Genomic DNA, 25,914 nt, shown 5'->3' with positions numbered 1-25,914 from the left:
TGCAGTTTTGATTATTTTTAAAAATTAAAATACTGAACTTAAAATTTGGACTGTCCGATCTTGATACAACAACCACTGATGTCACTAACAGTGTGGCTTCACAGGATTGTCACTACACACAACCCAAATCCACACCGGTTAGAGAAGAGGAGCATTTATCTCCCATATTTGGGATTCTGTCGGTTATTTTTCTTGGTCAATTTTTTTTATACATGCGATTTTGGGAGTTCAATTTCATAGTTTGTATTATTGTAGTTCAGTAGTTCTGGTATTGTTATTTACGTTGTTACTTAACTGACAGAATCCTAGATATAACTTATAGTTTGTAATAACTTGAATTCTACATGGAACTTGTACATTAATTTATTCAGATTTCTCATCCTTGATTGATGCACAATTCAAGTTATTACAAACTATTAGTTATATCTAGGATTCTGTCAGTTAAGTAACAACGTAAATAACAATACCAGAACTACTGAACTACATTAATACAAACTATGAAATTGAACTCCCAAAATCGCATGTATAAAAAAAATTGACCAAGAAAAATAACCGACAGAATCTAAGTTTTTAATATTAATCGACTTTTTTTTGCAGGTTTTGGAGGAAATGACAACATTATTACTCGAAGCTTACGCTTGTGTTGTTTCTTTTTTTTATATGTTCAGCATTTATGATTATCAAAATCAGTAAAACTATGATGGAAATAAAGAATATGTTTTGCACACAAAAACTCATGCAGGATTGGACTGGTTTAAAAAACTCTCAACATGCCTAACTTCATAAAAGAAAACTCGTAGATAAATTCTATTCAATTTTATCTTCTTTCAATAAGTCTTTGTTTAGAAGTTTGTTTCCATTTGAAAAGACGAAAAATTAAGAACAGAATCAAAGAGGACATTAACCTGCATTTGTGAAACTTATGTTCTGATTTTTCAGCTGTGCTGGTCGTGAATATTATGATTGAAAGGATTTAAGAGGATTTGCAAGACGAATTGTTAATTATATATTCATACATGTAAACAGAGAAATTATTTCCATCTGAAAAGATTTCACGTTCATGTGTGTTTTTTGTGCTAATTCCACTTTTGAACTCAAATATTTTTCATAACATTTTAATAAGACAATTGACTAGGTTGTTCAGGTCATGGATGACATGCTTAAGATGCGCACTACTTGATGCGAAAATGAAAACATATAAAAAGGAACATAACCTAGATATATAATTTTGATGCCTCCATAATGAAGGCTTGTTACACCGTTTTCTTCTTACCTTTACATGCTTTATTGGATGTAAACTTTTAATCATTCAGTATGTAATTGAAATTGCGTTGTATAGTTTATTTCTATTATGAAATCAAATTTTAAATATTTCTATGAGTACATATTTTGAGTTGCGAATTTGAATGATGATATTCAACTATTGGCTAATTCAAATCTTAATGAAGTCTAAGAAAAGTCTAATTTGATAGATTCTTAATTTTTTTTAGTCTAGACAACTTTGCGACACTTTATACAACTTCTCAATAATTATAAATAAGTGACTTTTTTTTAATGTTACTAATGATACAAAAATATAAATAAGTAACAATTTTGAATGTTACTGATAATATTGTAAAATGATACTAAAGCTCTTTAATAATATGGACTTTACCTAACAATTATTCAAATATTGCTAAATTTAATTAATAAGTTTTTTCTTGATTTAACAATTTTCAAATGTTATTATATCTCAATTATGCTGTAGCGACGGTATGCTGAAACCTGTGTATGTAGTGAAACATGAAAGCACCTGAATGTCATGCATGATGGTTTATTTCCCAAATTGAACCAAAAAACGATACAACTGCAAACAAAAAGAATCCGAACATGCTCTAACAAAGAGAGAAAATATTTGTCCCATGACCATAACTTAGTTGGTAGAAACATTGTATTTTACATGTAGGACGTGTTCAAATCCAGATTCTCCTCTTATTCATTTTTTTTTTCAACGACAAATTTTATTTATTAGCATCGACAGAAGACGTGACAAGAACTATATAATACAACATTGGAAAAAACACCCAGAGGCCAAAAAGGAGGCGCATCCATAAACAGCTAAACAACCTAAAAGGTACTCACTATACTAATCACCACCATAATAACATTATCCCTTACACAGTGACATCCCACCCTTACAAAACGTAAAAACACCACAACAGTGTCAAATACAGAGACAAGAAAACCCAGAGAATGATAGAGCCGTTTGGCCACTGCCACCCCACCCCCAATTGAAAAATAAAAAACCAGCATCCAACACATAAACTTTTACACCTCATTTACGTCTCTCCTTCCACCTTATTGCCTTTACCGTCGTAAAAAATCTCCTGGGTTCCAACACCATTCATAAAATAAACATGGTACATAATCAAACAATTCATCTTAAGAGTGAATTTCTAACCATTAGACAACTTGACAAAAGAAAAGAGAGAGAAAGTAATTGTTCATTCAATATCCTATCGAAAAACATGTGCTCTACCCAAATAGAATTATCATAATTTCCAAGATCCCTTCATTTAACTTCTCTCATTAAAAAAATTAAAACAATTATTTTACTTTTGAGGGTTTGGTTTGGCCCCTGTCATACCCTAAATTTTGACCAAGGATCCCATGGACGCGTGTCGTTTGACTCTAGCCGATCTCATGATTCAGTGAAAATTTCGGCAGGGAGGTATTTTAAAATACCTCATTTTTTGCTCCGATTGCAGGCACTTTCCTCTCGTTTTATTTCATTATCTAATTTCCATCTTTTATTTTTAATTTTAAAGTTAGTTACTTTTTTTTTAATAGTTAATAAATGTTTATTTTCCAGTTTTTGTCCAATAAAGTTAATAAGTCCTAAAATTCCAACAAGGGTCCTTTTTTTTCTTTTTTCATTTCTCCTCCGTACGCCTCGTGTTCAGCCAATTTCACAGGGTCAATTTTTTGTTTCCAAATCTGGGAACGCGGTAGTAACTTCTGCAAGTTATTTCCTTATTCAATCCAACCCTAATGCTATAAAAGCAAACCTGCAAAATACAGAAAAGACAGACAATTTTCCACAGCCGCAAACCGAGAAACCACAGAATCACCAATCAGTAGCCGCAATCATCAAACCCTAATTTTCTTTCTCTTTCAAAAAATTTCAAAATCAAACACTCAAATCCAAACCGATTTCAACCAACACTTTATTCAAACCGAATCTGTTCATAAGCACCTCAAATAAATCAAGTTTCGCACTTAAACATCACCTTTTCTTTTGAATCCGTCACTTACAAACTCGAATCCGAACCCACAACAATAAGAGTAACGGATCCGATTTAAACAAAGGTTCAATCGCTCCGTTTCAACAAGTATCAGAACCGAGTTTGATGAACAGAAGCGAATTCAAAGATTAGAGAAGAAGCAGATCGGAATCCGAGGTAAAAAAAGGTAGTATTTTATTTTCGTGTTGTTTGAATGTAGATCTAGAACGTGTTGTTGCTTTTCTTTGAAATCTAAGTCCGGATCTATCACCTATGCGAAAAAGGATATAATAATATGTAATTGTTTTTGAAAAAGGAGGGTTTTGAAAACTCCGGCACGGTGGTGCACCACCGGCCACCGCGCCGGAAAACTCATGAAAAGAAGAACAGAGAAGAGGGAGACGTGAGATTAGAGAAGTGAAGAGAGAGAAATGAATGAAGAAAGTGAAAGAAATGGGTCTTACACCCTATTTATATAACCTCGAACCGGGCGGGTCTAACCGACCCGCCCACGACCCGTTTCTGCTTAAGCCCAGTTGTTCCTTTTTAATTTCACTACAGTTGTATTAATTACACCTCTGTTTTTGCTTTCTGCACCCCTTTGCTAAAAGAAAATTATCTAAAAAACTTACAAAAATATTGTGTTTGTTTTAATTTTTTATTTACTGTTTTTATTTTATAATTGCCATTTTTTTATTTATTTAGAATCATCTCATGCATATTTTAATTTCTTGTCATTTTATTGTCATTAATTTTTTATTTTTTTTTAGTGTGTATAATTAGGAAATTGATGTAATTTATTTTGCGCATTTTTTTATTTCTTATTATATTTCTCTTGAGACCATAGAATGTATCTAGGAGGGTATGTAATAGTGTAGTAACACACGCACCGACACTATGCCGCTTTATTTACCGCTTATTTTATTTTTGCTCCGTTACGTTAGTTTTTAAGGTTAGTCTAAAAAAAAATCAAATATGCAAAACTCCCAAAATATTTTCTTAATAAACCTTGGTTTGTAACCCAAGTGTTTTCCTTTTTATTTTCTTAATCAAATGCTTAATTGAATTAATATTCATAATAGACTTGACTTCTTTGTAATTAAAATTTGACCAACCTCACCTTATTTTATCTCATGCCTTGAGGCCTCTTATCTCTTCTTAAAACTATTTTCAAAAATTAAAATCAACCTAACCCACCAAAGAAATTCTTTAGGTGAACTACATTGGTTTTGATCCCTTTTCTTTAAGGGTATGTAGGCATAGGATTTTTATCCTTCCAAATCAAGTAAAAATAACCAAAAACATACTTCTTCTTCCCCCATTCTTTCACTTAGATTTTTTAGGTAATAAATTTCAAATAAGCAATGAATTTAGCACAAAGATAAATTAGGTAAGAGGTTCCTACGGGATACCGTAGACGCTTAGGGTGCTAGCACCTTCCCTTCGCGTAACCAACCCCCGAATCCAAAGTCTTGATGAGGGTTTTTACTCATTTTTTCCCTTCCCACGAATAAAAATCGAGAGTTCAAAGATTGACGATTCAAATCAATTAATGGTTTGATATCCGAAAATCACGAGCACAGAAATGGCGACTTCACTGGGGACTTAAATTCCACGCGGGTTAAACCCACCTTATTTTTATTTTATTTTGTGCTGTACTATTTGTTTATGCTTTGTGCATATTTGCTTGCATACCTTGTTACGTGAGTGGTGAGATAAGTCCTACACCCGGGCTTGAGTGAAGCATAAGATAGGACGGAGTACGATCATAGTGCCATACCAGGAGCGGTCCTGCGATATGTGTACACGTGATGTAACTCCACTCAACATAGGTCTTTCAAAAGTAATAATATGTCGTCATGAGCAGTCGTGATTGGCGTTATTATTTTTGAAGTCCGCTAAACGTTGAGGACCTTTAGATCACCCTTAACCCATCTTGGCTTTTTTTTAGGACGTAGTGCGGTGGCTAAACCAAGAGCAGTCTTGACTTTGGTCGACACGCGATACTACACTCAAACTAGACTTACTTATGGATGTTATTGGACTAGGAGCGGTCCTATACACCGATATGTTCATAAGGGAAGTTGTAATTTGGGAACTTGGTAGAACCCGTGATACAGGTACAATTTGAAACCATAGTCCTTACCAAATGGCGTTGTCACCTTTTGACTCCAACATTGTGGACTTAACCTCATTATGTATTCTATGTACTTCAGCATAAGCATGCATCCATGCATTCATTCATAAATGTATTTTTTTCATCCATTAAATTGTCGAAGGACTTAGACAAGCATTTTTTGTAAATATTGTAGATGGATTCTAAGACGAGGAGTATTAAGAAGTACACTTTCAAGAAACCGGATTTGACAAGGCTAAGGGAGTTAGCATCTCATGTGACTAATCCAAGAGATTTTCGAGAACGTCATGGGAGATTACTTGACCTCCTCAAAGTGAAGGTCGAAGATGGAATTTTAGAGACTTTGGTGCAGTTTTACGACCCAATTTGTCACTGCTTCACGTTTCCCGACTACCAGTTGGTCCCCACTCTTGAAGAATATTCCTTTTGGGTTGGCTTACCAGTATCCGAGGGAGAACCTTTCAACGGCCTTGAACCCAGCCCCAAAAATGCAACTATTGCAGAAGCCCTTCACCTCAAACCTTCTGACTTGGTTCATCCTCACTTCACCATTAAAAACAACCTCCAAGGCTTAACCGCCAAGTTCCTCTACCAAAAAGCCTCCGACTTTGTGAAAGCCAAAAAGACCAATGCCTTTGAATCTATTTTCACCTTACTCATATACGGCCTTTTCTTGTTTCCCAACATGGACAACTTTGTCGACCTCAACGCAATTAAGATTTTTCTAGCCAAGAACCCAGTTCCCACTTTACTTGCAAACACTTACCATTCTATTCACCACAGAAATATCCGAGAGGGTGGACTGATTGTTTGTTGTGCACCCCTGCTATACAGATGGTATGCTTCACATTTAACTAAGTCTGTCTTCTCCAAAGAGAACTCCGGGAAAGCTTCTTGGTCTGAGAGGATCATGCCTCTCACTCCAGCTGACATTGTGTGGGTCCATGCGGGTACTAACACCGCAGGAATTATTGGCAGTTGTGGAGAGTTTGAAAATGTGCCCCTTATCGGTACGTGTGGAGGAATTACTTACAACCCTACTCTTGCTATGCGTCAGTACGGATACCCTATGAAGGGGAGACCTGACAGTCTTTCTCTGTCCAATGAGTTTTATCTTAACAAAAATGATCATACAAATTTGAGGATGCGGTTTGTGCAAGCTTGGCACTCTATTCGTAAGTTTGATGGAATCCAATTGGGAAGAAAACAGAGCTTTGCACATGAATCGTATACACAGTGGGTGATTGATAGAGCTACAGCTTTCGGTATGCCTTATACCTTGCCAAGATTCTTATCTTCGACCGTTCCAGAAATACCTTTACCTCTACTCCCACAAACCAAGGAAGAGTACCAAGAGCGTTTAGCCGAAGCGGAACGTGAGATACATATGTGGAAAAGGGAGTGTCAGAAGAAGGATAAGGATTATGAGACTGTAATGGGCTTGCTGGAGCAAGAAGCCTATGATAGCCGACAGAAAGATGTGATAATCGCCAAGCTGAATGAAAGAATCAAGGAGAAGGATGCCGCCCTTGATCGAATTCCCGGGCGAAAGAAGAAGCGTATGGATCTCTTTGATGGTCCACATTCTGATTTTGAGGATTAGTCCGCTTCAGGAGCTTGAGAGTCTCAGTTTGTTTTTCATGTCTTTTTCTTAGTTTTTCTTTATGTATTTTGGAGTCTATCCCTTGACTCAGTTTGTTAAAAGGGAATTATTTGTGTTTTACTTTAAAGTCTATCTCTTGGCTTTGTTGTTAGAAAGGGAATTATCTTGTGATCAACTTTGTTTTTTAGTGAATTGTTTAGGTTGATATGTTTACAAAATTGCTTCTATAGGTCCTTCGATAAAAAAATATATATATAAAAATTGCATATTCTGGCATATAGCATATCATGCATCATATTGCATTCATAAAAAGTGTCAAAGCCAAGTCTCATACTTTCCTCATTTCTGCCTCAGGAGAAAAGCAAAGGTGGCCCGGCGTATTCAGTACAAACCTACCCGTGTTCATCATACCCGAGCATACATCAAGAAGAAAATGGCAGCTGCTGAACAAACGAACAATGATCTTAGGGAGGAGGTTAGTAGCCTCAAAGAAGGTATGGAAAAGATAACTGCAATGATGATGGACATGATGGCCGCACAGGCACAAGCCTCTCAAGCAAAAATTGTTCAGACTGTTCAGGGAGATGTTGAAGTCTCTCAGCCTGCGGGTTCTACTGCAACTATTAGTACTACACAGCCCTTGGTGAATCAGTTTTCCTCTGGTGATATGACAAATATGTATAGTTCAGGGTTTCGTCCTACTGGCTCTCTTGGTTCTTCTATTCCTCCTCAGTATCATATGCCGCCAGGCTATCCGTGGGGCATGCCACTCGCAAATAATGAAGGTGTTCGTCATAATGCACCAGAAATGCAGTTCCCTTTTGGACATCAACAAACACCGTTTTATCAGTCCGGCCAGCCTTTTCCTCAGGCCACTATGACCTATGCTGGACCCCTCGTTCATGCTGCTCATCAAGAAGAAGAACAGGTTTATCACTCTAATAGTGTGGCTGGTGATGATAGGGTAGGAAACTTGGAAGAAAGGTTTGAGGCGGTGCACAAAGAGTTAAAGACTACCCGTGGTAAAGAAATGTTCAGTCAGAATGTGAATGACCTCTGCTTGGTTCCGGATGTGGTGATACCTCATAAGTTTAAAATGCCGATCTTTGAAAAGTACACAGGGGATACTTGCCCTGAGATGCACTTAGTCACATATGTCAGGAAGATGGTAGCTCACAAGAATAATGAGCCTCTGCTTATTCACTGTTTCCAGGACAGTTTGACTGGTCCCGCACACACATGGTATATGAATTTGAAGGGCATCACAACCTTTGAGGAATTGGCCAATGCTTTCATCCAACAGTACAAGTATAACTCTTATCTGGCACCTAACCGGAAAGAACTGCAATCTATGACTCAGGGTGATAAGGAATCTTTCAAGGAATACGCTCAACGCTTCATTCAAAAGTCTGCTCAAATCCGTCCGCCTCTGGATGAAAGAGAAGTGTCCGATCTATTCTATGAGACTCTGAGCCCTTTCTACTCAGAGAAGATGCTTGGTTGTGCCTCACAAAAGTTTACTGATATGGTAGATATGGGTGTGCGCATTGAAGATTGGGTCCGTAAGGGACGTGTGAGTAAAGATGGTGCTTCTTCAGGTGGTTCATCTAATGGTAATAGGAAGTTCGGAAATGGGTCCTCAAAGAAGAACGCTCAAGAGGTTGGTATGGTGGCCCATGGCGGATCCCAGCCTATATACCCTAGCTACCCCTATGTTGCTAACATTCCACCACCTACCCTAACTCCACAAAATCCAAACTATCAACTACAAAGGCCTCAAGCACCCCATCCATATTATCCACCACTATATCAACCACAACCTTATCAACCCCAACCGTTTTATCAACAACCATACTATCCCCCACCACCTCAACAACAACAGCCTCGCCCTCGAGCTCAACAACAACATACTCGCCCTCAAAGAAACCAATTTCCCCCTATCCCCATGACATATGAAGCCTTGTTACCTTCCTTGCTTGCCCGAGGTCTTGTTCAGACCCTACCACCTCCTCGTGTGCAGAACCCTTTACCCCCTTGGTTCCGTGCTGATCGAAATTGTGCCTTCCATCAAGGGGCACCAGGACACGACATTGAACACTGTTACCCCCTTAAAGAGGCAGTTCAAAAGTTGATTCACAGCAAAGATTTATCCTTCACTGACCCGAACCCTGCTGCTCCAGACCATCCTCTGCCACCCCATGGGCCTACTGTTAACATGGTTGAAGATTATCAAGAAGGGGGTCTTGTCACTCGCTCTCAGGATATCAAAACTCTGTTGGTTCCATTACATGTGAAGATGTGTGAGGCAGCTATGTTTAGCCATAATCATAATAGTTGTGAGGTATGTTCTGTGGATCCCCGCGGTTGCGCGCAGGTTCAAGATGATGTGCAAGGGCTAATGGATCGGGAAGAGCTGGTTGTCACAAGGGAAGAGAAGAGTGTCTGTGTTGTAATCCCTGTGTTCAAGGATAGTGCGAAACCAATTGATGGTGTTACTCCGGTGTTCAAGGACAGTTCCAAGCCAGCTGTCGCTCCTCTGGTAATTTGTGTGCCGAGACCCAAGCCGTTTTTCTCTCAAAACGCCATGCCGTATAATTATGAACCTACAAGCATAGAGAATGGTAAAGAAATATCCTGGAGTCCCTCAACTTCCGTGAGTAACATTGCAGAGAATAGTCAAATTCTGAGAAGTGGACGCATCCTTCCGGCAGTTGTGCAAGCAAAGAAGAAAGCTCCGGTGATAGAGTCAGTGCCAATACCAGATCCTAGCAAGGGTAAGAGTATGGTTCAACCTGGTGAAACTGATAATGATGAGATTTTGAAGCTGATCAAGAAAAGTGATTATAAGATAGTGGATCAGTTATTGCAGACTCCATCAAAGATTTCTAGCATGTCACTATTGACAAGCTCTGATGCTCATAGGGATGCATTGATGAAAGTGTTGAATCAAGCCTACGTAGACCATGATGTGACTTTGGGTCAATTTGGGAGCATTGTTGGAAATGTGACGGCATGCAACAATCTGAGTTTCAGTGATGAAGACCTCCCAGTGGAGGGGAAGAACCATAATATGGCCTTGCATATCTCTGTTATGTGCAAAACAGATTCTTTGTCCAATGTCTTGATAGATACCGGTTCTTCCCTCAATGTGATGGCAAAGACGACCTTTGATAAATTGACATATTCAGATGGATTCATTAGGCCTAGTTGTGTATCAGTAAGGGCATTTGATGGATCCAGGAAGACGGTATGGGGAGAAGTAGATTTACCTATCACTGTTGGGCCCCAAGAGTTTAAAGTTACATTCCAGATAATGGATATTCAAGCTTCCTATAGCTGTTTACTTGGTAGACCATGGATTCATGAAGCCGGGGCAGTAACATCCACCCTTCATCAAAAGTTAAAGTTTGTGAGTCGTGGAAAACTTGTTACAGTAAGTGGGGAATCAGCTTTTTTGGTTAGCCATTTGTCGTCTTTTTCCTTCATTGGTGGTGAAAGTCCGGATGGAACGTCATTCCAAGGGCTTTCGGTCGAAAGCGGTACTACAAGAGGTGAAACATGCATGGCCTCTCTAAGGGATGCTCAGAGAGTAATTCAAGAAGGAAAAGCAGAAGGTTGGGGGAAGTTAGTACAGTTGCCTGAGAACAAGCGCAAGGAAGGTCTGGGTTTCTCCGGCAATAATCAAGTGATGTTCGACCCAACTAGAGGTACTTTTCACAGTGCTGGATTCATTAATGCGCCACCTGAAACTAATGCAATCTTGGAAGATCAATCAGAAGAGGTGGCACCTGACTTTGTGACTCCGGGTGGAAACTGCTGCAATTGGATTGCTGTTGACATCCCTTCTGCGATACCTCTTTCTAAGTAATGTGTTTGTCTTTTTTGTTGCTTTTTTAAGAAAACTCCTTTCGTCCTACCTCAGACGAAAGTGAAATCTTGTAGGGTTTGTTTTTGCTTTGAGTTTATTTTCAGTATTAATGAAAATTGTCGTTTCTGTCACGGCCGTTATTTTATTTTAGTGCTTTTTCTGGAAAAATGGTAATACAAAAAACCAAAAAACTTGTTCTCTTTTTCTTTTAAAAAAAAAAAATCAATTTCAAAGGTCTGCATTCACTCTTTTGCTAAAAAATCAATCATGAATCATATGCAGACTGAACATACATGAGCCCGTTGAACATAGTGACCCTATGCTGCCTTCCAACTTTGAGTTCCCAGTTTACGAAGCTTGGGTAGAAGAGGATGAAGAGATTCCCGATGAGCTCCGATGGATGTTAGAGCAAGAAAGAAAAGCCTTTCAGCCTCACAAGGAAGAAATAGAGTTAATCAACCTGGGCACTGAGGATGATAAAAAAGAAATTAAGATTGGAGCGTCGTTGGAGGCGTCTGTCAAGAAAAAGATAATTGAGCTTCTCAGAGAGTATGATGATATATTTGCATGGTCCTACAAAGACATGCCGGGGTTAGACCATGATGTTGTGGAACACCGTTTGCCTTTGAAGCCCGAGTGTCCTCCAGTCAAGCAGAAGTTAAGAAGATCTCATCCAGATATGGCTCTCAAGATCAAAGAGGAAGTACGAAAGCAAATTGATGCAGGTTTCTTGATTACCTCTGAATATCCTCAATGGTTGGCCAACATAGTGCCCGTTCCAAAGAAAGATGGTAAGGTCAGAATGTGTGTTGACTATCGGGATTTGAACAAAGCTAGTCCGAAGGATGATTTCCCTTTACCTCACATTGATGTATTGGTTGATAGTACTGCTAGATGCAAGGTATTCTCCTTCATGGATGGATTCTCCGGGTATAACCAGATCAAGATGGCTCCAGAAGATAGAGAAAAGACGTCGTTCATCACGCCTTGGGGCGCGTTCTGCTACTTAGTAATGCCGTTTGGGTTGATAAATGCTGGTGCCACTTACCAGAGAGGCATGACTAAAATATTCCATGATATGATACATAAAGAGATTGAAGTGTATGTGGATGACATGATCGTCAAATCAGGCACTGAAGAAGAACATGTTGAGTATTTGTCGAAGATGTTTCAACGGTTGAGAAAGTACAAACTCCGTTTGAATCCTAACAAGTGTACCTTCGGTGTTAGATCCGGCAAGCTCTTGGGTTTTATTGTCAGCCAGAAGGGTATTGAAGTGGATCCCGACAAAGTCAAAGCTATCAGGGAAATGCCTGCTCCAAAGACAGAAAAACAAGTTAGAGGTTTTCTAGGAAGACTGAACTACATCTCCAGATTCATCTCTCATATGACTGCCACATGTGGGCCGATATTCAAGTTACTCCGTAAAGATCAAGGGATTGTTTGGACGGAAGATTGCCAGAAAGCTTTTGACAGCATCAAAGGGTATTTGTTAGAACCCCCGATTCTTGTCCCTCCGGTCGAAGGGAGGCCTTTGATCATGTATTTGACTGTGTTAGAAGATTCTATGGGCTGTGTGTTGGGTCAACAAGACGAGACTGGAAAGAAAGAGCACGCCATTTACTACTTGAGTAAGAAGTTTACTGATTGTGAGTCCCGATATTCTATGCTTGAGAAAACCTGTTGCGCTTTGGCATGGGCTGCTAAGCGTCTTCGTCACTATATGGTTAATCACACTACTTGGTTGATATCCAAAATGGATCCGATCAAGTACATTTTTGAGAAGCCGGCTTTAACAGGAAGAATTGCTCGTTGGCAGATGTTATTGTCCGAGTATGACATTGTCTACCGCACTCAGAAAGCCATCAAAGGTAGTATTCTTGCTGACCATTTAGCTCATCAACCAATTGAAGATTATCAGCCTATCAAGTTTGATTTTCCAGATGAAGAGATCATGTATTTGAAGATGAAAGATTGTGACGAACCATTGTTTGGTGAAGGTCCTGATCCAGACTCTAAGTGGGGTTTGATATTTGATGGGGCCGTTAATGTCTATGGTAATGGAATAGGGGCGGTTATCCTTACTCCAAAGGGTACTCACATTCCTTTCACTGCAAGACTCCGGTTTGATTGCACGAACAACATTGCAGAATATGAAGCTTGCATCATGGGTATTGAAGAAGCCATTGACTTGAGGATCAAAAATATTGACATATATGGAGATTCAGCTCTTGTGATTAACCAGATCAAAGGAAAATGGGAAACTCACCATGATGGTTTGGTACCTTACAGAGACTATGCAAGACGTTTGTTGACTTTCTTCAACAAGGTGGAACTGCACCACATTCCTCGGGATGAGAATCAAATGGCAGATGCCCTAGCTACTTTATCTTCAATGATCAAAGTGAATCATGGCAATGACGTGCCGCTGATCAGTGTCAAATTCCTTGATAGGCCTGCTTATGTGTTTGCAGCCGAAGCAGTTTTCGATGATAAGCCGTGGTTTCATGATATTAAGGTGTTTCTTCAAACTCAAGAGTACCCTCCTGGGGCATCCCGTAAAGATAAGAGAACTTTAAGAAGATTGTCTGGTAACTTCTTTCTAAGTGGAGATGTTTTGTACAAAAGGAACTTTGATTCAGTTTTGCTCCGATGTGTGGACCGACGAGAAGCAGATTTATTAATGCATGAGATACATGAAGGCTCATTTGGGACCCATTCTAGTGGATATTCAATGGCTAAGAAAGCATTGAGGGCAGGCTACTACTGGATAACAATGCATGCTGATTGCCATCACTATGCCAAGAAATGTCACAAGTGCCAGATTTATGCAGATAAGATTCATGTACCACTGTCTATGCTCAACGTTATCTCGTCTCCGTGGCCGTTCTCTATGTGGGGCATTGATATGATTGGTCGGATCGAACCAAAAGCTTCCAATGGACATCGTTTCATACTAGTGGCCATTGACTACTTCACCAAGTGGGTTGAAGCGGCTTCTTATGCCAATGTGACCAAGCAGGTGGTGGTCCGGTTTATCAAGAACAATATCATATGTCGCTATGGTGTCCCTAACAAGATTATCACGGATAATGGTACGAATTTGAACAATAAGATGATGAAGGAATTATGTGATGATTTCAAGATTGAGCATCATAACTCTTCTCCTTATAGACCCCAGATGAATGGTGCGGTCGAAGCTGCAAACAAGAATATCAAGAAAATTGTGCAGAAGATGGTGGTCACCTATAAGGACTGGCATGAGATGTTACCCTATGCTTTGTATGGTTACCGTACTTCAGTGCGTACTTCAACAGGGGCAACCCCTTTTTCCTTGGTGTATGGTACGGAAGCGATACTTCCTGTAGAAGTTGAAATCCCGTCTTTGAGAGTCTTGATGGAAGCTGAGTTGTCAGAGGCTGAATGGTGTCAGAATAGGTACGATCAGTTGAATTTGATTGAGGAGAAGCGCATGGCTGCTTTGTGTCACGGACAACTATATCAGACAAGGATGAAACAAGCATTTGATAAGAAGGTTCGTTCCCGTGAATTTAAAGAAGGAGACCTAGTAGTCAAGAGTATCAAGTCTTTTCAACCAGACCCTAGGGGCAAGTGGACACCTAATTATGAAGGTCCCTATGTAGTGAAGAGAGCTTTCTCTGGTGGTGCTTTAATTCTTACAACCATGGATGGAGAGGATTTACCTCGTCCTGTGAATTCTGATGCAGTCAAGAAATACTTTGTCTAAATGTTTATAAAAGAACAGCTCGGTAGGTTGAAAACCCGAAAGGGCGGCCTAAACCAAAAATGAGCGTCTCGGTGGACTGAAAACCCGAAAGGGCGGTCCAGGCAAAAATTAGAGACAAAAAAAAAAAAAAAAAAATATATCCTGATAGATTGAAAACCCGCAAGGGCGATCTATGCAAAATTTAAGGATTATGACAAGTAACTGCATCAGATGAAGCATCACTCACTTGGGGCACCTAAGCCGTCAAAAGATCTTCGATATTGAAGCAATCGAAATAGTGGAATCCAAAGTTGGTAGGAAGTATGATGGTTATTGTGTTCAATGTACCTTCCCCATATTAATTACCATGTTCCAAACTTTGTGATCTGTGGTGCCATACCTTTGGTTGGTTACCATTTATTTTAAATCAATTTGAGCCCGTGCCTTTTATTTGAAGTTCCTATTTATTCTATGTGCAAGTTCTCTTCCATTTTTACTGTTAATACTTGAGGTAAAAACTTTGAAAATTCCTTTTAAAAAAAAAAAAAAAAATCTTTATGTTTTCTTTTGGAAAAAGCAAAATTGACAAACATTTTATCTTTAATTCACGTATCGTAGAAACATGTGTCAATGTTCGATTCAAAAGCACGGGTATGGTCATTGCTAAAAAAATATAAAAAAAAAAGAAAAAAAATGAACTCGCTAAGTTGAAAACCCGAAAGGGCGGCTTAGGCAAAAAAGAGCATCCCGGTGGATTGAAAACCCGAAAGGGCAGTCCAGGCAAAAGTTAGGGATTTCAAAGTATACCAAAGGAAAAGCAATGACTATTTGAAGCATGAGCTTGTGGAAGTACTCCAGTTCAATCCAGAAATGGCGACTTCGGCTAGTGGTCTGACTATTGGTTCATTGCCCCATCAGTGTTTTGCTTAAAGGGTTGTGCCCTGATGAAGATTACTGGGTTGTTTGTACTATGGTACCGGGCCATTTCCGTTCTGGACCTGCCCAATCACCCCTCAAAAATTCTTGCCATTGTATTGTCATATGTGTCTCATACATATTCATTCATTCATGCATAGATAGCACGCATACAAATATCATTCATGTATGGTTGCATTATTACCAGGTGTCTTATTTCAGTGTGTCCCGTAAAAAGTATCTTCCCCAATGTGTTTAATTCAAGGTTGTCACCAGTTAAAGCTTATTTCAAGTGGCAGGTCCCTCCGAGCAATCTTTGTGTCAATTCAGTTTAGCTCCCCAGTAACTTTTGTAAGCTATCCTCGTACTGGTAGCAGTTGACTTTTATTATGTTGGTCGTTACCCGAGTTGAGGTAACTGACGGTATTTCCTTTTCATAAGTTGGTCGTTATCCGAGTTGAGGTAACTGACGGTATTTATTTTTCGTATGTTGGTCGTTACCCGTGTTGAGGTAACTGACGGTATTTCCTTTCCTTTTCGTAAGTTGGTCGTTATCCGAATTGAGGTAACTGACGGTATTTCCTTTTCTTATCGTATGTTGGTCGTTACCCGAGTTGGGGTAACTGACGGTATTTCCTTTTCATAAGTTGGTCGTTATCCGAGTTGAGGTAACTGACGGTATTCATTTTTCGTATTTCGGTCGTTACCCGTGTTGAGGTAACTGACGGTATTTCCTTTTCATAAGTTGGTCGTTATCCGAGTTGAGGTAACTGACGGTATTTATTTTTCGTATTTCGGTCGTTACCCGTGTTGAGGTAACTGACGGTATTTCCTTTTTGTAAGTTGGTCGTTACCCGTGTTGAGGTAATCGACAGTATTTTCTTCCGTATGTCGGTCTTTACCTTAGTAAGGGTAATAGACAATTTTTCTCTCCGCATAATGGTAAATGGTTTTCCTCCCCAATAATATTTATCTGTATGTCCCCAGTCAGTAGGTGTTCACTATCCTTGCATTCGTAAGTGCATCGTAAGTATTCATATTATTACAGTCACGAGCATGGCATTCTTAGCATTTCAATTGGTCAAAATTAGCGTACTTAATATTTAAGTCTCTCCCACCCATGGATTCTAAAGTTGATATTTGTAAATCCCTGTGACGGAGAAACTTAAATAGGGGCATCTGTCATACCCTAAATTTTGACCAAGGATCCCATGGACGCGTGTCGTTTGACTCTAGCCGATCTCATGATTCAGTGAAAATTTCGGCAGGGAGGTATTTTAAAATACCTCATTTTTTGCTCCGATTGCAGGCACTTTCCTCTCGTTTTATTTCATTATCTAATTTCCATCTTTTATTTTTAATTTTAAAGTTAGTTACTTTTTTTTTAATAGTTAATAAATGTTTATTTTCCAGTTTTTGTCCAATAAAGTTAATAAGTCCTAAAATTCCAACAAGGGTCCTTTTTTTTCTTTTTTCATTTCTCCTCCGTACGCCTCGTGTTCAGCCAATTTCACAGGGTCAATTTTTTGTTTCCAAATCTGGGAACGCGGTAGTAACTTCTGCAAGTTATTTCCTTATTCAATCCAACCCTAATGCTATAAAAGCAAACCTGCAAAATACAGAAAAGACAGACAATTTTCCACAGCCGCAAACCGAGAAACCACAGAATCACCAATCAGTAGCCGCAATCATCAAACCCTAATTTTCTTTCTCTTTCAAAAAATTTCAAAATCAAACACTCAAATCCAAACCGATTTCAACCAACACTTTATTCAAACCGAATCTGTTCATAAGCACCTCAAATAAATCAAGTTTCGCACTTAAACATCACCTTTTCTTTTGAATCCGTCACTTACAAACTCGAATCCGAACCCACAACAATAAGAGTAACGGATCCGATTAAAGGTTCAATCGCTCCGTTTCAACAAGTATCAGAACCGAGTTTGATGAACAGAAGCGAATTCAAAGATTAGAGAAGAAGCAGATCGGAATCCGAGGTAAAAAAAGGTAGTATTTTATTTTCGTGTTGTTTGAATGTAGATCTAGAACGTGTTGTTGCTTTTCTTTGAAATCTAAGTCCGGATCTATCACCTATGCGAAAAAGGATATAATAATATGTAATTGTTTTTGAAAAAGGAGGGTTTTGAAAACTCCGGCACGGTGGTGCACCACCGGCCACCGCGCCGGAAAACTCATGAAAAGAAGAACAGAGAAGAGGGAGACGTGAGATTAGAGAAGTGAAGAGAGAGAAATGAATGAAGAAAGTGAAAGAAATGGGTCTTACACCCTATTTATATAACCTCGAACCGGGCGGGTCTAACCGACCCGCCCACGACCCGTTTCTGCTTAAGCCCAGTTGTTCCTTTTTAATTTCACTACAGTTGTATTAATTACACCTCTGTTTTTGCTTTCTGCACCCCTTTGCTAAAAGAAAATTATCTAAAAAACTTACAAAAATATTGTGTTTGTTTTAATTTTTTATTTACTGTTTTTATTTTATAATTGCCATTTTTTTATTTATTTAGAATCATCTCATGCATATTTTAATTTCTTGTCATTTTATTGTCATTAATTTTTTATTTTTTTTTAGTGTGTATAATTAGGAAATTGATGTAATTTATTTTGCGCATTTTTTTATTTCTTATTATATTTCTCTTGAGACCATAGAATGTATCTAGGAGGGTATGTAATAGTGTAGTAACACACGCACCGACACTATGCCGCTTTATTTACCGCTTATTTTATTTTTGCTCCGTTACGTTAGTTTTTAAGGTTAGTCTAAAAAAAAATCAAATATGCAAAACTCCCAAAATATTTTCTTAATAAACCTTGGTTTGTAACCCAAGTGTTTTCCTTTTTATTTTCTTAATCAAATGCTTAATTGAATTAATATTCATAATAGACTTGACTTCTTTGTAATTAAAATTTGACCAACCTCACCTTATTTTATCTCATGCCTTGAGGCCTCTTATCTCTTCTTAAAACTATTTTCAAAAATTAAAATCAACCTAACCCACCAAAGAAATTCTTTAGGTGAACTACATTGGTTTTGATCCCTTTTCTTTAAGGGTATGTAGGCATAGGATTTTTATCCTTCCAAATCAAGTAAAAATAACCAAAAACATACTTCTTCTTCCCCCATTCTTTCACTTAGATTTTTTAGGTAATAAATTTCAAATAAGCAATGAATTTAGCACAAAGATAAATTAGGTAAGAGGTTCCTACGGGATACCGTAGACGCTTAGGGTGCTAGCACCTTCCCTTCGCGTAACCAACCCCCGAATCCAAAGTCTTGATGAGGGTTTTTACTCATTTTTTCCCTTCCCACGAATAAAAATCGAGAGTTCAAAGATTGACGATTCAAATCAATTAATGGTTTGATATCCGAAAATCACGAGCACAGCCCCCTCTTGTACAATTTTTCCTTTTTTTTCTTCTTTCTTTCTAGGCTTAATTGCACTTTTGGACCCATATCTTTCCAAAAGTTGCGGTTATGGCCCCCTAACTAATTTAAATGCAAAACAGTCCCTTATGTTTTGATTTTTTTGCAGTTTTGGACCCCCAGTCCATTAGTGAGGTGCCATGTGGCCCCCTAAATAATACATGTGGCACCTCACTAATGGACTGGGGGTGCAAAACTGCCAAAGAATCAAAACATAGGGGGCTGTTTTGTATTTAAATTAGTTAGGGGGGCCATAACCGCGTACTTTTGGAAAGATAGGGGTCCAAAAGTGCAATTAAGCCTTCTTTCTATATATAATATATGAGTGAGCGGCATATGATTGGAGTTCCCTGGAGATGCCGCATAGTTGGAATGTCCAGCAGCTCCTTGATGTCTTCCTCACTCTTGATTTAGTAAAAAAACTTATTAAATTCATTAAAACTATTAAAAAAATATATTATATAACTGGTACATGGACTTTTTTTTTTTGAAAGGATTGTACATGGGCTATTCATGAAATTTATATAATTTCTATTTATCATACAGTTTTATATTTAGTTATTTTCCAACTGATAACAATGTCATCAAATTTGATATTAGTTGTGCATCAAACATATATATATATATATATATAACATAGAAGCTTACATGTCTATCTTAATATTTATTTTTGGTAGATAGACAAAATTATAAGTAACTATTTAAACTCTCACACACTGAAATGGAGAGATCGAGGTTTGAACCTAGTTCACAGTGTTCGGCCTGATAATTTTGATATTTGTCAGTTGAACTAGGATTTATAGACCATGTCGACTATCTTATTTTATTATTATGGAATTTTTTTATATTACATATCATGTTATACACTCAACTAAGCAGTTTTTTTAATCAACAAAAGAAATATGTAAAAAATAGTACATAGGGTAATCAACACATTACAACCAACGATCAAATAAGAACCTGATGCAAGTCATACTCCAAAAAAACAGTGGCAAAACACCAATATTTTAGTGGAAAAAAACACCACAAAATTCGAGAGCAAATACAAAGCTTAAAAAACAGCTCTAAAAAATAATGATGGAGAGAAAAGATAGGATGACACCGAAATATATTAGTGGAAAAAAACTTAAATGAAGTATCAACAAACAGGGCCGTCCCTAAGAATTCGTTGGCTCGGCTTTGGGAATGAAAAGAGGTCAGTGATAAAATCAAAACGTATTTTTTTTAAAAGAGCAATGTTCTATTTATATTTTTTTAAAAGATAAATATAAGGTGCCATATATATGCGGTACACCCAAAGGTGAAAATGACTACCGTATACATGAGGAACCCCCACCTAACACAAAAAGCAAGAGAACCTAATTCTAATAGGTCTAAAAGACTAAAACAAGGGGACATAAAATGGCTGGGGGTATTAAAAAAAATTGAAGGGCAGTAATACTAGTGGGTATTAAAAAAAAATTGAGGCCCATGACTGAGGGAGGCCCAGCTCTGTTGAGCTGTTTGCACCCCCTCAGGGCCGGGCCTGTCAACAATATCCAACCGAACTACTAGCAAAACCATATTAATTGTTTTCTGTTGTGCAACAAATCCACTTTCTAGTAAAATAGAAAGAAAACTATTGAAGAAAATAACATATTCTCATTGTCTTCAATGAAGGGTACTCAAGTGCTCATGTTTTGAATAATTTTTCTTGCCATTTTGTTTTCAAAAGTAAATTCTAATAATGACCCATATGCCGGTGGAGTAAGTATGTTAATTACAAATGGTGGTTATGGAACAATTTGGCCAGCTATATATACCGAGACAGAGCCAAGAGTGATTCCATCTGTTATCAAATTGGAATATGAAGAACAATATGATCTCAAAGTCCCTGATTCATGGTCGGGAACAATATGGGTAAGAACCGGATGTAGTGGAAACCCTAACAGTAGCTTTCATTGTGCTATTGGTGATTGGGGTACTAATAATATTCATTGCCATTACAAGCAACCACACCCACCTGTATTAATCCACAAGGTTAGGTTTAATACTATTTGTAGTAATTAATTCTGGTCGATTTTTATAAGAGCAGTGCTATTTAGCACGACTCAAATGACCCACGACAACACACGAGATTCGAATCGACGAATGGCATACAATACATGGGAGGAGAGAGAATTAAAACAGTGCTGCACATCATTATCCAAGGGTTATGCGTGTGTCGTGCGTTCTCGTGCATGTAATTGTGTCGTGTGAAGAAGCAATTTCCTTTTGATAATAATATAGTTATTTTTGTTGTTAAAAAAAACTCATAATAGGAACAACAACTAGATTGTATTCAATGGTTGTGATTAGTCTCTTTAATTAAAAGGATTTATGATATACTTTTTTTTTTCTACAAGTTTCTTTCTCCATCCACATGCTGCAACATGGGTATTTGAAAAACACATAGTTGAATTGCTATCATTGACTGGTTTGTAAACAAGGAAGGACCTAGAAATTTTAAATAGTTGGACAATATTCATTTATTTTTGGTTAAGTTATCTATTGGCTAGACATTCACTACCTTTGCATATACAATGCAAAATTTCTACCAACTGAGTTAAGAACGGACGACTGACATATTTATAATAACATTAAAAATATAAAATGATATATATATATATATATATATGCATATTATGTGGTTTCTTTTTCTTATTTCTAAAATAAAGTGTTTCAAATAATATATTGTGTTAACTAGATTTTTTGTTTGTTTTAACCTTTGGTTTCTATCGGAAGGGAGCCATGGTAATCCGATGTTCGGTCGGGAGGTAAATAAAGTTTGAGAAAAAATTGATCCACCCTTGTAATATATTGTATGATAACGAGATCTTTTTATGATTATTTGATTTTTTTTTAACACAGGAAAATGAAATATATTAACATAAATCAAACAAACTACTAAACACAAGGAATGTCATGGAAGAACGCTAAAAATTTACCCAATTACAAAAACATGCCAAACATTAAAGTCATGAAAAAAAAAACAATTACAAGTTAAAACTTATGCATATGAGGGGATTGAGCCACCAATTATGATAGTCAAAAGCAAAAGAGGAGTTATTTCTTTCAACCACAAAAAATAAATGAGCATAATTCTGTCTAACAAATGATGCAAATGGCCTCATGCGGACATTTAGCAAAGACCAAGTGGCCTTAAGTGACAAGTTTGTAGGTAGAAGTCAAATTTCTTGTAATGAAAACTTTGTCATTTTAAAATGGAGGGACCAATTCCATGAGTAAGTGAAAATAGAGGGAGGAAAACTGTAATTAAGCCTAATATTTAACATGACATTTAAGTAATCAAATTATATATGATATCATATTTCAATTCTAGTTAACAATAATATATTTAAATATTAAAAAAATAATGTAGACTAATAAACTTAAATTATTTAAAAGATTAACAATTTTATGATATTACCCAAATTACAAAATCTAATACAATAATAATAATAAACAAATTTGCTCATATTTACTTAGGTGGATCAATCTGGTGGATCTAACAAACTTTTTAATTGTATGTGGCCTAACCGTTTTAGCTAAATAACCTTATAAAAAAGAGTTGGTTTTCTCTATATATTTAAGAAATATGGACCAGACCTAAATCTGATGTAGACAATGTCATAACCTTTTACGGGGGGTATCATGTAGAAATCCTCATCATTTCTAAAATCCATACTATCATGTTCGATGCAGAACAGAGAAATGTAGTTGTGGAGCTCCAATAGAAATGGCTCCGTCGCATTAGAGAACAGTGTTCTAGCATGGAGGAGAGCAGCTTCCGACGATGGAGAAGAATGGTGTCTGCAGGCACGTTAGCACTCCAACACTCAAGTCAGTATTAGAGAGAGGTGGGTTTGTGCAAAAAATGGTGAATGAATTGTACCTTGGGTGTGACACAAAGTAACGCTTATATAGGCCAAGAGGTTGATAAATGCCATCGTAAAATATGGCATCATCTGTGAAACGGTTAGAAAGGGCTTCAACAATGGAGATTGATCATGAGCGTGCTTATGTTTGTTAAGTGATGCAAGTTTTGTAAAGAGTGATGAAAATTTTAACTTGTATTAATTGAATGCATGTTTATTTATCAGTGTCTTTTATGCAAGTTTATTATTTTTGTTGATGACAAAAGAGGGAGTAAGAATTTATAAATTTAATTCACTGTAATCAATTATTTAACTCTGCAAACTTTAGATTTCATTGGTTATTTGCTTCTGATGAATTATTATGATTTATTGAAACTTCATTAACCAGGCTAAGACTTAGGGGGAGCTCACAAACCACACGCTTTGGCTTCTCAGACTTAGGTGGAGCTTACAAACCTCACCTTTGAAGTTTCCAAGTTAATTAACAACAACAATTGTTCTTAAGAAAACATATGTTTGTCATCATCAAAAAGGGGATATTGTCGAACCAAAATTGGTTTTGTACAAGCCTTCGAAGTTTTGATCATAATAAAGTATAAAAGAACAATTGAATATGCTAATATGTGTTCAAGTGTGTATGACCATATAATTAAATTCTAATTCTTAGATCAAGTTTTTGTTTTGAAACATTAAGACTCTGAACACATAAAGAAGCATCTGAAGCAAAAGAGAAGCTTATAAGACTCGGAGATTGATCTTTGGCGTACTTCTATGTAGTAAACCTCATAGAGCTTCTCGTGCATTCTTCATTGAAATGCCTACTGGGTTATTGTGCTTTATTCCTGTTCGGATGTTTGTTGGTGGAGGCCCAGTCCGGAACATATACTATAATAATGCCTTATGTTTATGTCATTTAATTTTCGATTTAATTTCCTTTTTGTTCTAGAGATTTGATCATTTTCGGCCATTATCTGTATGTTTACTATGTAATAAAAAATTTCCTTTTATTTCCCGTTTTAATTAAAGAAGGTATATTATGTATATTATGTATAATCATATTATAAATGACATATTATGTAATGTGTTTTATTGTATTTAACTTGATTGGTATATTATGTGATTCTTTGAACTAAATTGATTGGTAAAACTTTCTTAATATTTCTAGAAGGCATATAATATAACACCTTTTATGTTATGGCTTTCAATTTTATATTTAATTTTCTTTTGGTAAATATTTGATTATTTGATATGATTTTTTTTCCAGGACATACTAGGTAGGCTTGGCATGTAGTATCATTAGAGAGATGTTGCTTAATATATTGCATACTATGTAAGCATATTATATATGACATATTATGTACTATCTTTTATTCCATTTATTTCGATTTGTAAATTATGTAATTCCTTGGGTGTTATACCTATTTTTTGACAGAAACCTTGTGATTTATTACTCGATTGGTAAAAATTTATTGAAAACATTATGTTATGGCATTTAACTTTCTTTTATTTTGTTAGAGACTTGATATGGTCAATTTTTTTGCCATATTTTGTATTCTTGCCAAGTAAATGTTCTTTCTGAGGTTGATTAAGAGGCCTCCATCTAGACCTCAATATTTATTATTAATAAGAAGATTAGAAAAGAAATAACTGAAGGAGAAAAACATTGTCAATGTCTTCAATGATTGGTTCAATGTTTATGTCTTTTATAATATTTCTCAACATTTTGCTTTCAAAAGGAAAGGCTAAACCTAACCCATATGTTGGTGGAGTCAGTATGCTAATTATAAATGGTGGGTATGAAACAATTTGGCCAGCTATCTATACAAGGTCAGGGCCAAAAGTGGTTCCATCTGGTATCAAATTGGAACCTGAAGAACAATATGATCTCAAAGTCCCTGATTCATGGTCAGGCACAATATGGGTAAGAACTGGATGTAGTGGAAACCCTAATAGTAACTTTCATTGTGCTATTGGTGATTGTCGTACTAATAATATTCATTGCCATTACAAGGAACCACACCCACCTGTGACTCAAGTGAAATTCAATTTAGTTCCAAAAGGTGGTGGTAGTAGTTCCTATAAAGTGGACCTTAAAGATGGTTTTAGTTTACCTGTTACATTAACCCCTTTAGAATCCAAATGCAAGAAAATCATGTGCGATATGAATTTGTTGGATCAATGTCCTAATTGGTTGGCTGTGTATAGCGATGAAGGGAGAAAGATTGCTTGCAAGAGTCCATGTTATACCACTAGAGAGCCAAAGCATTGTTGCACTGAGGAATATGCTTCACCTGAAAAGTGTGCGCCAAATCGATACACAGAGCTTTTAGAGAATCGATGTCCAAGTACTGTCTCTAATGCTTTTGATGAAACTCATTTCACATGTTTTGGTGGGACTAGTTTTTTAATATTATTCGGCTAAAATTATATTAACTACCATTATGTATCATTTCAAGAATGATATTATTCGGCTAAACTCATTTTTATTTTTTATTTTTTTAATGTGTTTAAAACCAGTGGCCATGGAAGACTTACTTCTAGCTACTGATATAGAGGTGCCGACATAGAAATAGCTTTATATATTTGGTTGATTATGTATCTCCTTTGTTGATTGTTGTTGTGTATTACACTCTTTTATACTTCTTAAATGTATTATGCTATTGGTTTTCTTTGCAAATTTTGATCGGAAAAAGTATTTGAAAATCTACAATTTAATGGTTCAAAGTGACTTAAATTTTACAAATATCAAGTAAATTATTTTAGAATTTAGGGTGTCACGTTAGTGGTATCAGAGCAGGTCTGTTCATTCAGATCGTGTGGGTCATGTGTCAGTCTTGCATCTGTTGTGTTTGTGTACATCCTTCTTAATATTTTGAATTGTTTTCCCTTTGTTTGTTTTGAATTCTTGTAAGTTGTGAGATATGATGATGATGATATGACTCAAACCTTCGAAGCATTGATCATCACCCATAACTTGTATTTAATATTTTCAATTATTCCTTCATTTGTACGTCTAACATTATTTATTTATACTTTGGTGACAACTAGGGTACCCATGAAAGA

General features: G+C 36.9%; 1 protein-coding gene across 1 annotated transcript; it reads left to right on the top strand.

The window, feature by feature from the left end:
* The first annotated feature begins 7,436 nt into the window (after positions 1-7,436).
* Positions 7,437-25,273, top strand: LOC112419411 (uncharacterized). The gene is made up of 4 exons (XM_039831054.1): positions 7,437-10,867; positions 11,154-13,966; positions 14,189-14,583; positions 24,593-25,273. Exons 1-4 carry the CDS (start codon positions 7,437-7,439, stop codon positions 25,271-25,273), a joined length of 7,320 nt encoding a protein of 2,439 aa, XP_039686988.1.
* Positions 25,274-25,914: the final 641 nt, after the last annotated feature.

The sequence above is a fragment of the Medicago truncatula genome, chromosome 2 (assembly GCF_003473485.1).
Source record: "Medicago truncatula cultivar Jemalong A17 chromosome 2, MtrunA17r5.0-ANR, whole genome shotgun sequence".
In the NCBI taxonomy this organism is placed as follows: Eukaryota; Viridiplantae; Streptophyta; class Magnoliopsida; order Fabales; family Fabaceae; genus Medicago; species Medicago truncatula.
The sequence above is the reverse complement of the archived record's forward strand: the minus strand, read 5'-3'. Positions and strand labels throughout refer to the sequence as shown.

Excerpts from the sequence above, each read along its gene's own strand:
- LOC112419411 (XM_039831054.1), top strand. The coding sequence starts at position 7,437 with ATGGCAGCTGCTGAACAAACGAACAATGATCTTAGGGAGGAGGTTAGT. Across the intron at positions 10,868-11,153 it reads TCTGCGATACCTCTTTCTAA|ACTGAACATACATGAGCCCG; the intron begins GTAATGTGTTTG and ends AATCATATGCAG. Across the intron at positions 13,967-14,188 it reads CAAGATTATCACGGATAATG|GGGCAACCCCTTTTTCCTTG; the intron begins GTACGAATTTGA and ends GTACTTCAACAG.